We start from the raw sequence: 16,540 nt of genomic DNA on the forward strand, positions 1-16,540 counted from the left end.
TTGTTCTCTGTTGTTATCCTTTCTCTTCTCGTCGATGTCTATTCTTCAATGGAACGTTCGAGGTTATTACGCCAATTTCCTCGAACTCCAACTTCTGATTTCGCGGTTTTCGCCCCTATGAAGACGAAAGAAGACTCGCTATCACTTCAAGTTGATCTAAATAGGGTTTTAGAATGGTCAAAAGATTGGCAGATGCAGTTTAATGCTGATAAATGTAGAGTTTTGAGGCTGGGTAATGATGATAGAGTTACAAGATACGAGCTAGATGGTGTTGAGATTGAGAAGTCGTATTGCGAAAGGGATCTGGGAGTTATGATTAGTAAGAATTTAAAACAAAAGGATCAATGCATGAATGTTCGTAATAAGGCGAATAGGACACTGGGATTTATTAATCGAAGCGTCAGTAACAAGACACCTGGTGTGGTTCTTAAGCTATATCTTGCTCTGGTTAGGCCCCATTTAGATTATGCAGTTCAGTTTTGGTCGCCGTATTATAGAATGGATATAAATTCACTTGAATGTGTCCAACGTAGGATGACTAAGTTAATTCCCCAAATTAGAAATCTTTCATATGAAGAAAGATTAACAAAACTTAAGTTGCATTCACTGGAAAGGCAAAGAGTTAGGGGTGACATGATAGAGGTTTACAAGTGGATGAATGGACATAACAGGGGAGATATTAATAGGGTATTAAAAATATCAACACAAGACAGAACACGAAACAATGGGTATAAATTGGATAAGTTTAGATTTAGGACAGACTTGGGTAAATACTGGTTCAGTAAGAGGGTTGTTGATTTGTGGAACCAATTGCCACGTAACGTGGTGGATGTGGGATCCCTCGATTGTTTCAAGCGTGGGTTGGACAAGTATATGAGTGGGATTGGGTGGTTATAGATAGGAGCTGCCTCGTATGGGCCAATAGGCCCTCTGCAGTTACCTTTGTTCTTATGTTCTTATGTGTCTGTCTCCAGGAGCCGATGCTAGGTGCTCGTCCTGGTCGTTTTCGTGGCTATTCCTTTCTCTCCCCCCCCCCCCCCAACCTGTTGCTGGGGCTCCTAATTCTTCTGCTCTCTTGATTTGCACTGATGTTCCCTTTGTCCCCTTACTTTTTCCTTTGCCTCTCCATTGTTCTGCTGCTCGTATCTTTGTGGGGAAATGGTACACAGTTTGTTCCATTTATCTCCCCCCGAGTGTCCCGCTTTCTCTTCCTGATCTGAAACACCTCCTGGACTCCTTGCCGGAGTCTGTGCTCCTGCTAGGTGATTTCAATTGTCGTCATTCTCTTTGGGGTGATGTTCTGACGAATACCCGAAGTCGCCTTCTTGAGCCGTTTATCCTCTCTTCTTCCTTGTCTCTTCTGAATTCTGCTGAGCCCACTCATTTGGACTCTCGGACTCGCACCCTTTCCTGTCTTGATCTTTCTCTTTGCTCTTCTTCTCTTTACTTAGATTTCACGTGGCAGGTTCCTGATGACCTCCATGGCAGTGACCATTTCCCCATCCTTGTTTCCTTTTTCTCTTTTCGTCCTTCCCTCTCCTTCCCTAGGTGGCAGTTTGCTAAAGCGAACTGGAACCCATTTAGCCTCAGTGCTGCTCTCTCTGACCTCTCCCTCGCACTTTCCGCTTTCCTCCTTTTTCATGACACTGTCTTCGACGCTGTCCTCCACTCTATTCCTCGCTCTTCCTCTCGGGGTCCGCGGAAGTGCATTCCCTGGTGGAATGCAGACTGTGCTCGGGCTGTCCGCTGTAAGCGTGCAGCCTGGAAGAGGCACCGCCGTCGGCAGACGGCCGATTCTTTTCTTTTCTTTCGGAAAGTGAGTGCGGTGGCCCGTAGGGCCATCCGTACGGCTAAACGTGAATGTTGGGCATCTTTTGTCTCCACAATTACGTCCGAAACTCCCCTGCTACAGATCTGGAAACGTATCCGCAAGATAGCGGGTAAGTTCGTTCCCGATGTTTCACCGGTCCTTCACCTCCATGATACTCTTGTGGCGGACCCGTTGCAGGTCGCTTCCGTACTGGGTTCCCACTTTTCTTCTGTTAGCTCTGGTCTTCATCTTCCCCAATCTTTCCTTCTTCGTAAACCTGTCCTTGAGTCTCGTCCTTTAGATTTCTGCACTCATCTTCAGCTTCCCTATAATGATCCCTTCTCTCTCTCTGAACTTCGTTCTGCCCTGACCCTCTGCGGTTCTATGGCGGCGGGCTCCAATGGTATTCATTATGAGATGCTTCGCCATCTCCCTCCGTGCACGTCTCAGTATTTACTGAGTCTGTATAATCGGATCTGGGAGTCGTCGTCAGTCCCTGAGGACTGGCTCGATGCCGTTGTCCTCCCTGTTCGCAAACCAGGGTCTCTGGGAACTTCCCCTAAGGACTTTCGCCCTATTGCTCTCACAAGTTGTGTCTGCAAACTCTTTGAACGTATGGTTAACGTTCGTCTGATGTGGTTCCTGGAACACCATCACCTCCTCTCCCCTTCTCAATTTGGTTTCCGCAAGTGCCGCAGCACGACAGATGTCCTGGTGAACTTGGAGGTCCATATTCGTACTGCGTTTGCTGCGAGGACCTCCGTTGTTGCCGTCCTTTTTGACCTGGAAAAGGCTTACGACACCACTTGGCAATATCATATTCTGTCCCAGCTTCATTCTTTTGGCCTTCATTGTCATCTCCCTCTCTTGCTCCGCAGCTTCCTCTCTTGTCGTTCCTTTCGGGTGCGCCTTGGTACTGCTCTCTCTGCCTCTTTTCAGCAGTACGAAGATGTGCTCCAGGGTAGTGTTTACTAGGAAACGGGTCGTTCTTCGTCCCTCTTTGTCACTTTATGGTCATCCCCTTGAGTACAAAGATTCTGCGAAGCTTTTGGGGTTATTCCTTGGCACTCGTTTGTCTTGGTCTCCCCATATCTCTAACCTCCGTGTTGAGTGCTCTAAGGCCCTTGCCCTCCTTCGGGTATTGTCCCATACTTCTTGGGGAGCGGATAGGCGCACTCTCCTTGCTTTGCATTCCTCTCTTGTCCTGTCTAAGCTCGATTATGGTTGCCCTGCTTACTCATCTGCTTCTCCTTCTACTCTTCGCCGTCTTGATGCTTTGCACCATACTGGGTTGCGCCTCAGTTCAGGTGCCTTTCGTTCGACTCCCGTCCTTAGCTTGTATGTTGACACTGGCTTCCTGTCTCTCCAGGACCGCCGTGATCGCTACTGTCTTCGCTATCTTGCGCGGTCCTTACAACATCCTTCCTCTCGCCTCTGTCGTGCTTTAACTTTTACCCCTCCTGCGGTTCCTGTCTCTCTTCACCACCTCCCTCTTTCTGTCCGGTTATCTCGCTTACAGGATTCTCTTTCCGTTCGTGTTTATAATGTTTCTCCTCGTGTTGTTCCTTCTTTGCCCCCGTGGAGAGTCCCCCTTCTGCAGTTTTGTACATCCTTGACCCACATCACTAAAGCTTTTGCCCCTCCTACGGTTCTAAAACACCTTTTCCTTGAGCACTTTTCTTCTCACTCCCGCTCCGTTTCTGTCTTCACCGATGGGTCTAAGTCTGCGGACGGTGTTGGCTACTCTGTTGTTTTTCTTGATCGCACTTATATGTGTCGCTTACCTCCGGAGACTAGCATCTTTACAGCAGAGCTTTATGCTATTCTCTATTCTTTGTTTGTGGGAAGAGATTATATGTTCCTTAATGGAGACCTGTTGCTTATGTATCGTTAAACGCCTGGAAAGAGATGTTGTTGTCTTGCCTATATACTGGGTTTTTTGAGGCTTACAGTCCCCAAGAGGGCATTTGAAGGCATAGACGACATTGGTCTCTTTTAAAGCGTTCTGCTTTGTGTCTGGAGAGTTTCTCATGAGTAGGCTGGCCGTTTTTCTGGTTTTATAGTAAATCGTCAGTTGTATCTTCTGATTTTTTCTGTAGGGATAACGTTTCTACTGACAATATCTTTCAGGACCCTTTCCTCCGTTTTATGGGCTGTGGAAAAGAAGTTCCCGTAAAATAGTCTAATAGGTAGTATAAGTGTTGTGTTAGTTGTTTCTTCAGAGGTTGCATGGCGTTTCACTTTCCTTCTTATGATGTCTTCCACGAAACCATTGGAGAAGCCGTTGTTGACTAGGACCTGCCTTACCCTACAGAGTCCTTCGTCGACTTGCTTCCATTCTGAGCTGTGGCTGAGGGCACGGTCGACATAAGCATTAACAACACTCCTCTTGTACCTGTCCGGGCAGTCACTGTTGGCATTCAGGCACATTCCTATGTTTGTTTCCTTAGTGTAGACTGCAGTGTGGAAAACTCCGCTTCTTTCCATGACTGTTACATCTAGAAAGGGCAGCTTCCCATCCTTCTCCATCTCGTAAGTGAAAGATTATTGGGGAATATAAACCTGGATATGCATATGGAAATATCAAGACACACAAGCCTGGAAACCCACTTCGGCCAATCGTCAGCCAGATACCCACACCCACGTAAAGACTGGCGAAACGACTCAATGGCTTGCTGACTTCTTATGTCCCTTGCGCCTTCAGCCTGAAGTCTCCAAAAGAATTTGTTGACTTGCTGCGGGGAACACGGGCCACAGGGATAAGAGCCTCGTTGGACGTAGAATCTCTGTTTACCAACGTACCTGTGGTATATATATATATATATATATATATATATATATATATATATATATATATATATATATATATATATATGTCGTACCTAGTAGCCAGAACGCACTTCTCAGCCTACTATGCAAGGCCCGATTTGCCTAATAAGCCAAGTTTTCCTGAATTAATATATTTTCTCTAATTATTTTCTTGTGAAATGATAAAGCCACCCATTTCATTATGAATGAGGTCAATTTTTTTTTATTGGAGTTAAAATTAACGTAGAAATATGACCGAACCTAACCAACCCTACCTAACCTAACCTAACCTATCTGTATAGGTTAGGTTAGGTTAGGTAGCCGAAAAAGTTAGGTTAGGTTAGGTTAGGTAGGTTAGGTAGTCGAAAAAACATTAATTCAAGAAAACTTGGCCTATTAGGCAAATCGGGCCTTGCATAGTAGGCTGAGAAGTGAGTTCTGGCTACTAGGTACGATATATATATATATATATATATATATATATATATATATATATATATATATATATATATATATATATATATATATATATATATATATATATATATATATACATATATATATATATATATACATATATATATATATATATATATATATATATATATATATATATATATGTCGTACCTAGTAGCCAGAACTCACTTTTTGGCCTACTATTCAAGGCCCGATTTGCCTAATAAGCCAAGTTTTCATGAATTAATTGTTTTTCGACTACCTAACCTACCTAACCTAACCTAACCTAACTTTTTCGGCTACCTAACCAAACCTAACCTATAAAGATAGGTTAGGTTAGGTTAGGTAGGGTTGGTTAGGTTCGGTCATATATCTACGTTAATTTTAACTCCAATAAAAAAAAATTGACCTCATACATAATGAAATGGGTAGCTTTATCATTTCATAAGAAAAAAATTAGAAAAAATATATTAATTCAGGGAAACTTGGCTTATTAGGCAAATCGGGCCTTGAATAGTAGGCCAAAAAGTGAGTTCTGGCTACTAGGTACGACATATATATATATATATATATATATATATATATATATATATATATATGTCGTACCTAGTAGCCAGAACACACTTCTCAGCCTACTATGCAAGGCCCGATTTGCCTAATAAGCCAAGTTTTCATGAATTAATTGCTTTTCGACTACCTAACCTACCTAACCTAACCTAACTTTTTCGGCTACCTAACCTAACCTAACCTATAAAGATAGGTTAGGTAGGGTTGGTTAGGTTCGGTCATATATCTACGTAAATTTTAACTCCAATAGAAAAAAAATTGACCTCATACATAATGAAATGGGTAGCTTTATCATTTCATAAGAAAAAAATTAGAGAAAATATATTAATTCAGGAAAACTTTGCTTATTAGGCAAATCGGGCCTTGCATAGTAGGCTGAGAAGTGCGTTCTGGCTACTAGGTACGACATATATATATATATATATATATATATATATATATATATATATATGTCGTACCTAGTAGCCAGAACGCACTTCTCGGCCTACTATGCAAGGCCCGATTTGCCTAATAAGCCAAGTTTTCCTGAATTATTATATTTTCTCAATTTTTTTTCTTATGAGATGATAAAGCTACCCATTTCATTATGTATGAGGTCAATATTTTTTTATTGGAGTTAAAATTAACGTAGATATATGACCAAACCTAACCAACCCTACCTAACCTAACCTAACCTATCTTTTTAGGTTAGGTTAGGTTCGGTAGCCGAAAAAGTTAGGTTAGGTTTGGTTAGGTAGGTTAGGTAGTCGAAAAACAATTAATTCATGAAAACGTGGCTTATTAGGCAAATCAGGCCTTGCATAGTAGGCAGAGAAGTGCGTTCTGGCTATTAGGTACGACATATATATATATATATATATATATATATATATATATATATATATATATATATATATATATATATATATATATATATATATATATATATATGTCGTACCTAGTAGCCAGAATGCACTTCTCGGCCTACTATGCAAGGCCCGATTTGCCTAATAAGCCAAGTTTTCATGAATTAATTGTTTTTCGACTACCTAACCTACCTAACCTAACCTAACCTAACCTAGCTTTTTCGGCTACCTAACCTAAGCTAACCTATAAAGATAGGTTAGGTTAGGTTAGGTAGGGTTGGTTAAGTTCAGTCGTATATCTACGCTAATCTTAACTCCAATAAAAAAAAAATTGACCTCATACATAATGAAATAGGTACCTTTATCATTTCATAAGAAAAAAAAAATGAGAAAATATAATAATTCAGGAAAACTTGGCTTATTAGGCAAATCGGGCCTTGCATAGTAGGTTAAGAAGTGCGTTCTGGCTACTAGGTACGACATATATATATATATATATATATATATATATATATATATATATATATATATATATATATATATATATATATATATATATATATATATATATATATATATATATATATATATATATATATATATATATATATATTATTAAATATGACCGAAAAAGTAAGATTAATAATTCTAACACGAATTTTCTCAATCTTTCGTACATTTCTTTTCACTGTTGGAGGTAAATCAAAAATAAATTCTCCAAAATTCATTTTTATTTCTAGTCTGACGCGACACGAGCGCGTTTCGTAAAACTTGTTACATTTTCAAAGACTTTAGTTTACAAATACACAACTGAATAGAACTTACGCATCTCCGACTTTGTTTATATCTGCATTTGAGAGAGGTGGATGGGGTGAGGTGGCATTAATAGGGTAATAATTTCATCAACACAAGACAGAACAAGAGGTGGCATTAATAGGGTATTAATTTCATCAACACAAGACAGAACACGAAACAATGGGTATTGAATAGAAGTGATTGTAGAAAGCCTATTGGTCCATATTTCTTGATGTTTCTTTATTGGAGCGGAGTCTTGAGGTTGGTAGAATATAGTTGTGCATTAATTGGCTGTTGATTAATCAACAACTAATTAATAAAAATTGCGAAGCCCAACATTCAACTCACAGTACAGTGTCAACCAATAGAATGGGTCGACACCTATCAGTATCTAGGAATCATCCTGGACACACACATGAATTTTAATGCTGAGGTCCCTTACTTGAGAGAGCGAACTATGGCCCGGACGGCAATCCTCAGGTCGCTAACCTCCCTTTCTGGAGGAGCCAATCTGCAAGTCCTTCGCACATACTATGTACAGGCAGTCAGATCAGTGATCGATTATGCCGCACCTGCACTCACAAATCTATCACACCAACAGTGGAAAAAGCTTGAAGTTGCCCAAAACAATGCTATGAGAGCTGCACTGGGAGCCCCCATGTGGACCAGGCTTGAAACTCTTAGACTGGAGACGGGTTTGCCCTCTCTACAAGAAAGAATATCACAAAGGACAGCTACAATTATCAGTAAGATAATTATTTCTTCTGATCCAATCCCAGTACGGCAGGCCTTGGTGGTTGGACTAGGCCAAAACAATGGAAACTCTTCGGTTGCAAGAGCAGGAAAAGTCCTAAACAGACTACATTTAAAAAGCATGATTCTTGATAGAGAGGGTGATCATCCACACCCAAATTACACTCCTTCCGCGCCGTGGGAAGAGCCTACTTTCAAAATAGTAATAGAAAGTCTCCCAATGAAAAAGGCTACCTATGATCCGACAATCCTAAGGCGCATAATAGAAGAGCAAATGTATAGCATAGCAGTAGCAGGAGCCACCCACATCTTCACAGACGGATCGGTGGACACAGAAAATGAGAGTGCTGGCGCTGCTCTTTGCACGACCAGCGTACAGGCATATTGGAGACTGGGAGGACTAGTATCATCAACCCAAACTGAGCTGTTTGCCATACAACAGGCATTCGCATATGTGATTGCACAAAACACTCAAAATGCAATCATACACACAGACTCAAAAGCTGCACTTCAAATACTAGGACAAAAACAGTGGAAAGATAATGTGGAAATAATTACCACCATTTTGTATCTTGGAGCAGTCGCTAAAGGCAAAGGCCTCAACATAACTTTAAACTGGATCCCATCCCATATTGGAATCCCATTAAATGAAAAAGCTGATGAAATTGCTAAATTGGCAACTCGTCATCCAGTGATACATAAAACAATTCAACCCAGCCTAGAGAACATAAAAAACATCATCACCAAAAAACTCTCACATCTCAACAAAGCCGACCTGCACCAGAGAATAGCTGAAGGTTCGCCCTCTGCAGCATGGTATCTTCAGGCAACCAAATTAGAAAGGTTAAATATCCCAAAAAGAATCCACAGGGAAATAGCAGTTAGGTTATAAAGACTATGTCTAGGTTACAGATGCAACTGGGAGATTGGTGAACCCCAACAGAGAGAGAGTGCATCTTCTGCCAAACTGTCACAGAAAAGCCATTACTTCACTATCTACTGGAATGTGAAGCAACCAATGACCTTAGAAGAGCTTTAAGAGTTCCTGAATCATGCAGTGGCCACCCTGAAGCCATCAACACAGCCACTCTCCTGGTCAACAAAGGTGTCCAGCAGCTGGACACCCTCATAAAGACTGTGAAGCAGTATCCTCCCCCGCGATAACAGCTTGATGGTTAAAAAGCAACCTCAGAATACTGAGAGAAAAAAAATTGTACCACTTACGGGCTATTCATGCCCGTGCCACCTCTTGGGTGGCTTAATCTTTATCAATCAATCTGCGTAAGTTCTATTCAGTTGTGTATTTGTAAACTAAAGTCTTTGAAAATGTAATAAGTTTTACGAAACGCGCTCGTTTCGCGTCAGACTAGAAATAAAAATGAATTTTGGAGAATTGATTTTTGATTTACCTCCAACAGTGAAAAGAAATGTACGAAAGATTGAGAAAATTCGTGTTAGAATTATTAATCTTACTTTTTCGGTCATATTTAATAATATATGTCTACAGGAAAGACTGCTACCAAAATATACTAATATATATATATATATATATATATATATATATATATATATATATATATATATATATATATATATATATATCACTCACACACACACACATACTTGTGTATGATTTGTTTATGTAACTATTCCAGTTGGCGTCGCTTGGTCGATATCACCATATAAGGAAATGCGTCAGCTTCAGGAGTACGGCATTGTTGCCAGTGTAGCGTTCTCTTGTACCTGGTATAAAGTTATGTTTATTGATAATTCTTTTTCTTGTATAACGTACATTAGTACATCTTGAGACTCAGATTTGTTTAGGAGTGATTAGATCAGTATGTACTAGTGTCAGAGAGAAGTTTTCTCTGTCATGTTTTGGTTACTGCGTGTAAGCGTGGGAAAGTGTTAGTGGCTGTGGAATATGGGAGTTGGTCTGACGTGTGTTCCCAGGTTTAGAGATAATAGACAATCTTTGTCTATTTATACTTTAATAACTGCTTAATTGATCTAGCGAGATAATTATCCAAGTGATACCATTTATCTAAAAGTGTTGCATTAGAGATATTGTGCTTATTAAAAGATTTTTGGATCCATCCTTGATTGATTTTAATATCATGTGTAGTGTTTTTGTTTCCTCCCCTCCCCCTCCCCATAAAGACATTGATGTTATATATAAGGCAGTGACGATTCTTATCCCTAGAATATTTTGAGTGATGTGAGGCCAATCATTTTACTGATTTACCACCGTACAATAACATGAACAGTTCTGAGACTGGCTGGACTTATAACACACAGGAATAAAGGACACTGCAGTAGACTTATTGGCCCATATGAGACTACTTATACTCATCGAAACTCATTTACATATATATCTAATCTACGCTTGAAACAATCCATCGATCTCCTAAATGTCTAATATGTTACCGATAAATTGTTCTATAAGTCAACACTTCTTCAACTCACCCGAGTGCGGAGGAGGACCGTGAGGCCGAGGTTGGTGAGGGTGAATGTGTGGTTGACCGTCGAACTCAGCTCCGTCGGACCCAGCTCTGCCAGACCCAGATCTTCGTGGTTGCTGAGGATGGACACCAGAAAAACACCGTTATATTAGACCTTTAGAGGATCATGCAGGTGAGAAGTGTGGGTTGCGAGGGGGCGTAATAAGGAAGGCCACATAGCAATGTAAAGGAGAAAGTGTTAAAGAGTTTATCTAGTATGACTGTGTAGCACCACTTGCAATGGGTGTGAGGACGTAATGGTGGACAATCGGGAATCGAGCGCCAACCCTGCAAGAAATATCGAGATCACTCTACTCTCAAGCACAAGTTGGTGGGCCGGCTGATCGGTCATGATATGTTGCAACAGGGGAGCGTGTATGTTAAGGGGAGGTGACCGTTGTAAAGAATGAGTACTAACAAGAATTCGTCTTGGATTCAAATATCCATGGAGATTCAGGATGGAAACAACAGCTGAGGCTGTTTTCTTTCGGGAGCTGACGCCAGTAATCAACATCCATATGAATTTAACTTCGAGCATACAGCTGTTCGATGGTACTCCATTGATCTAGAGGAAAGATGGAAGACCTGGCAGACAGCTAGAAGCCGGAGTCAGGCAACAATCACTTTACCCTGTCTTTCAGCGCTCTTGACGATTAAGGAGGTCAGATGAATCGTAGTGTGAGGTGTACTTACACTTATAAATGTCTAGATTTGTCCTTGTAAGTTTTAGGATATATAACACTACTAATTATGAGATACAAAACCAGCCCCACAGAGCAAGGAGGATGTCTCAACAACAAAAAGTCGGGCGGTACATCCACAACAGGAATTACCCACGGCCCAGGATACTTAGTAACCTTCCACGTGATGATGAATGGGATCCTCCTGATCCATTATACACTTAGCATGCATGAACTATGAACTAACAAGTTAAAATCTGACACCAACACCTCTACCAACCAGGACAAAATCATTGTGTACATCAACTACAAGCTACAAGCAAGTTAAACTAGGCGTTTAACGATGCATAAGCAACAGGGCTCCATTAAGGAACATATAATCTCTTCCCACAACCAAACCATCGCCAGAGAAATCCTAGTAAACAACACAGAAATCATTGATAGATACAGCGATAGCAGGCGGCTTGACGTTTGCGAGGCACTACACATTAAAAAGTCAACACCAGCAATCAACAGCCAATTAATGCACAACTATATTCTACCCACCTCAAGACTCCGCTCCAATATAGAAGCATCAAGAAATATGGACCAATAGGCTTTCTACAATCACTTCCATTCAATACCCATTGTTTCGTGTTCTGTCTTGTGTTGATGAATTTAATACTCTATTAATACCACCTCACCCCATCCACCTCACTCAAATGTAGATATAAACAAATCGGAGATGTGTAAGTTCTATTCAGTTGTGTATGTGTAAACTAAAGTCTTTGAAAATGTAATAAGTTTTACGAAACGCACTCAAGTGTCGCGTCAGACTAGAAATAAAAATGAATTTTGGAGAATTGATTTTTGAATTACCACCAACAGTGAAGAGAAATGTACGAAAGATCGAGAAAATTCGTGTTAGAATTATTAATCTTACTTTTTCGGTCATATTTAATAATATATGTCTACAGGAAAGACTGCTACCAAAATATACTAATATATATATATATATATATATATATATATATATATATATATATATATATATATATATATATATATATATATATATATACATCTGAAAACTCACACCCCAGAAGTGACTCGAACCCATACTCCCAGAAGCAACGCAACTGGTATGTACAAGACGCCTTAATCCACTTGACCATCACGACCGGACATAATGAGGTGATAGCCGAGGCTATTTGAACCACCCCACCGCCGGCACTCGGATAGTTATCTTGGGCATAGCATTTTACCAAATCACCTCATTCTTAGGGGCACACGTGAGGAACACAAATGCGAACAAGCCAGAATGGTACCCTGGACAATATGCAACTGAAAACTCACACCCCAGAAGTGACTCGAACCCATACTCCCAGAAGCAACGCAACTGGTATGTACAAGACGCCTTAATCCACTTGACCATCACGACCGGACATAATGAGGTGATAGCCGAGGCTATTTGAACCACCCCACCGCCGGCACTCGGATAGTTATCTTGGGCATAGCATTTTACCAAATCACCTCATTCTTAGGGGCACACGTGAGGAACACAAATGCGAACAAGCCAGAATGGTCCCCTGGACAATATGCAACTGAAAACTCACACCCCAGAAGTGACTCGAACCCATACTCCCAGAAGCAACGCAACTGGTATGTACAAGACGCCTTAATCCACTTGACCATCACGACCGGACATAATGAGGTGATAGCCGAGGCTATTTGAACCACCCCACCGCCGGCACTCGGATAGTTATCTTGGGCATAGCATTTTACCAAATCACCTCATTCTTAGGGGCACACGTGAGGAACACAAATGCGAACAAGCCAGAATGGTCCCCTGGACAATATGCAACTGAAAACTCACACCCCAGAAGTGACTCGAACCCATACTCCCAGAAGCAACGCAACTGGTATGTACAAGACGCCTTAATCCACTTGACCATCACGACCGGACATAATGAGGTGATAGCCGAGGCTATTTGAACCACCCCACCGCCGGCACTCGGATAGTTATCTTGGGCATAGCATTTTACCAAATCACCTCATTCTTAGGGGCACACGTGAGGAACACAAATGCGAACAAGCCAGAATGGTCCCCTGGACAATATGCAACTGAAAACTCACACCCCAGAAGTGACTCGAACCCATACTCCCAGAAGCAACGCAACTGGTATGTACAAGACGCCTTAATCCACTTGACCATCACGACCGGACATAATGAGGTGATAGCCGAGGCTATTTGAACCACCCCACCGCCGGCACTCGGATAGTTATCTTGGGCATAGCATTTTACCAAATCACCTCATTCTTAGGGGCACACGTGAGGAACACAAATGCGAACAAGCCAGAATGGTCCCCTGGACAATATGCAACTGAAAACTCACACCCCAGAAGTGACTCGAACCCATACTCCCAGAAGCAACGCAACTGGTATGTACAAGACGCCTTAATCCACTTGACCATCACGACCGGACATAATGAGGTGATAGCCGAGGCTATTTGAACCACCCCACCGCCGGCACTCGGATAGTTATCTTGGGCATAGCATTTTACCAAATCACCTCATTCTTAGGGGCACACGTGAGGAACACAAATGCGAACAAGCCAGAATGGTCCCCTGGACAATATGCAACTGAAAACTCACACCCCAGAAGTGACTCGAACCCATACTCCCAGAAGCAACGCAACGTGTGCCCCTAAGAATGAGGTGATTTGGTAAAATGCTATGCCCAAGATAACTATCCGAGTGCCGGCGGTGGGGTGGTTCAAATAGCCTCGGCTATCACCTCATTATGTCCGGTCGTGATGGTCAAGTGGATTAAGGCGTCTTGTACATACCAGTTGCGTTGCTTCTGGGAGTATGGGTTCGAGTCACTTCTGGGGTGTGAGTTTTCAGTTGCATATTGTCCAGGGGACCATTCTGGCTTGTTCGCATTTGTGTTCCTCACGTGTGCCCCTAAGAATGAGGTGATTTGGTAAAATGCTATGCCCAAGATAACTATCCGAGTGCCGGCGGTGGGGTGGTTCAAATAGCCTCGGCTATCACCTCATTATGTCCGGTCGTGATGGTCAAGTGGATTAAGGCGTCTTGTACATACCAGTTGCGTTGCTTCTGGGAGTATGGGTTCGAGTCACTTCTGGGGTGTGAGTTTTCAGTTGCATATTGTCCAGGGGACCATTCTGGCTTGTTCGCATTTGTGTTCCTCACGTGTGCCCCTAAGAATGAGGTGATTTGGTAAAATGCTATGCCCAAGATAACTATCCGAGTGCCGGCGGTGGGGTGGTTCAAATAGCCTCGGCTATCACCTCATTATGTCCGGTCGTGATGGTCAAGTGGATTAAGGCGTCTTGTACATACCAGTTGCGTTGCTTCTGGGAGTATGGGTTCGAGTCACTTCTGGGGTGTGAGTTTTCAGTTGCATATTGTCCAGGGGACCATTCTGGCTTGTTCGCATTTGTGTTCCTCACGTGTGCCCCTAAGAATGAGGTGATTTGGTAAAATGCTATGCCCAAGATAACTATCCGAGTGCCGGCGGTGGGGTGGTTCAAATAGCCTCGGCTATCACCTCATTATGTCCGGTCGTGATGGTCAAGTGGATTAAGGCGTCTTGTACATACCAGTTGCGTTGCTTCTGGGAGTATGGGTTCGAGTCACTTCTGGGGTGTGAGTTTTCAGTTGCATATTGTCCAGGGGACCATTCTGGCTTGTTCGCATTTGTGTTCCTCACGTGTGCCCCTAAGAATGAGGTGATTTGGTAAAATGCTATGCCCAAGATAACTATCCGAGTGCCGGCGGTGGGGTGGTTCAAATAGCCTCGGCTATCACCTCATTATGTCCGGTCGTGATGGTCAAGTGGATTAAGGCGTCTTGTACATACCAGTTGCGTTGCTTCTGGGAGTATGGGTTCGAGTCACTTCTGGGGTGTGAGTTTTCAGTTGCATATTGTCCAGGGGACCATTCTGGCTTGTTCGCATTTGTGTTCCTCACGTGTGCCCCTAAGAATGAGGTGATTTGGTAAAATGCTATGCCCAAGATAACTATCCGAGTGCCGGCGGTGGGGTGGTTCAAATAGCCTCGGCTATCACCTCATTATGTCCGGTCGTGATGGTCAAGTGGATTAAGGCGTCTTGTACATACCAGTTGCGTTGCTTCTGGGAGTATGGGTTCGAGTCACTTCTGGGGTGTGAGTTTTCAGTTGCATATTGTCCAGGGGACCATTCTGGCTTGTTCGCATATATATACATATATATATATATATATATATATATATATATATATATATATATATATATATATATATATATATATATATATATATATATATATATATATACATATATATATATATATATATATATATATATATATATATACATATATATATATATATATATATATATATATATATATATATATATATATATATATATATATATATATATATATATATATATTCGAACAAGTCTGAACGGACTTCTCCCGGAGAATTTGGGAGTTTTCAGTTATATATATATATTCCATTCTACGCAAATATCTTCTACCATCTGGAGAGCGAAGAAACACTAGATCACCTAAATCTTTCCATTTTTAGTGTTCGACGCGTCACTACCGTCAGCAAAAGAATAATACCGTACCTTAACTGGTGGGGGAGCCCCTGGTTCCCCGGCAGCGCCTCTTCAGGTATGCCAGTGGTGTTGTAGCTCAGGGTCTCCGGCTCGCTCCTCCTGCACCACACCCAGTGAGAGATACACAGTCACCATACGTTAACTAGATTTATAAGGGAGATTCATCATTTGTTAATAGAAATTTGTTAATTAATGTCTCGGTTTATGCGTAGTTATATATGTCGGAAAATCCGACACCATTTAATAATCATACAGATAATAGCTGTATTGTACCAACAAGTTACCCATAGAAAACGTAACTTGTAGTGGAATTACCGTCTATAGAAAACGGGATATCATCACCACATACTATTATAATTCACCAGCTATTCTGCTGGGAATTATTCTTAAATACATTAGTCTTTGGACTTTACCATCATAAAACATCTTATATAAATTAACTTAATTATCAATATTAAAGTAGAGTAAATGTGACCCTTCTATCACTTTCTGAAATGTGGACAATGTAAGCCAGGCGTCAGAGTGGGGAAGGAGGGCAGCCATTGTTGTGTCACCTCCGAGACGTGAGGAGCAAATTTGGCTCCTATCATTCTGGACAATGTCGGCCAGACGTCAATAGAATGGAGTGTTAGATGCAGCCATTGTTTATATTGAGACCAGAGGCTCACACGGGAGCAAATTCGGCTCCTGTTAAATTTACTTGGACGT

General features: G+C 41.5%; 1 protein-coding gene across 3 annotated transcripts in view; it reads right to left on the reverse strand.

Annotated features, from left to right (window-relative positions):
* The window catches only part of LOC123746350 (integrin alpha-5), a 161,650-nt gene that overhangs the window by 22,472 nt on the left and 122,638 nt on the right, over nt 1-16,540 (reverse strand). For all 3 annotated transcript variants that reach the window (XM_045727813.2, XM_069314766.1, XM_045727810.2), the window contains 2 exons: nt 15,842-15,931; nt 10,501-10,612 (listed from right to left, as the gene is read on the reverse strand). In XM_045727813.2, coding sequence (XP_045583769.1) covers nt 10,501-10,612; nt 15,842-15,931 — 202 coding nt within the window. The remainder of the gene's footprint in view (nt 1-10,500; nt 10,613-15,841; nt 15,932-16,540) is intronic.

Source organism: Procambarus clarkii, chromosome 80 (assembly GCF_040958095.1).
Source record: "Procambarus clarkii isolate CNS0578487 chromosome 80, FALCON_Pclarkii_2.0, whole genome shotgun sequence".
Classification (NCBI taxonomy): Eukaryota; Metazoa; Arthropoda; class Malacostraca; order Decapoda; family Cambaridae; genus Procambarus; species Procambarus clarkii.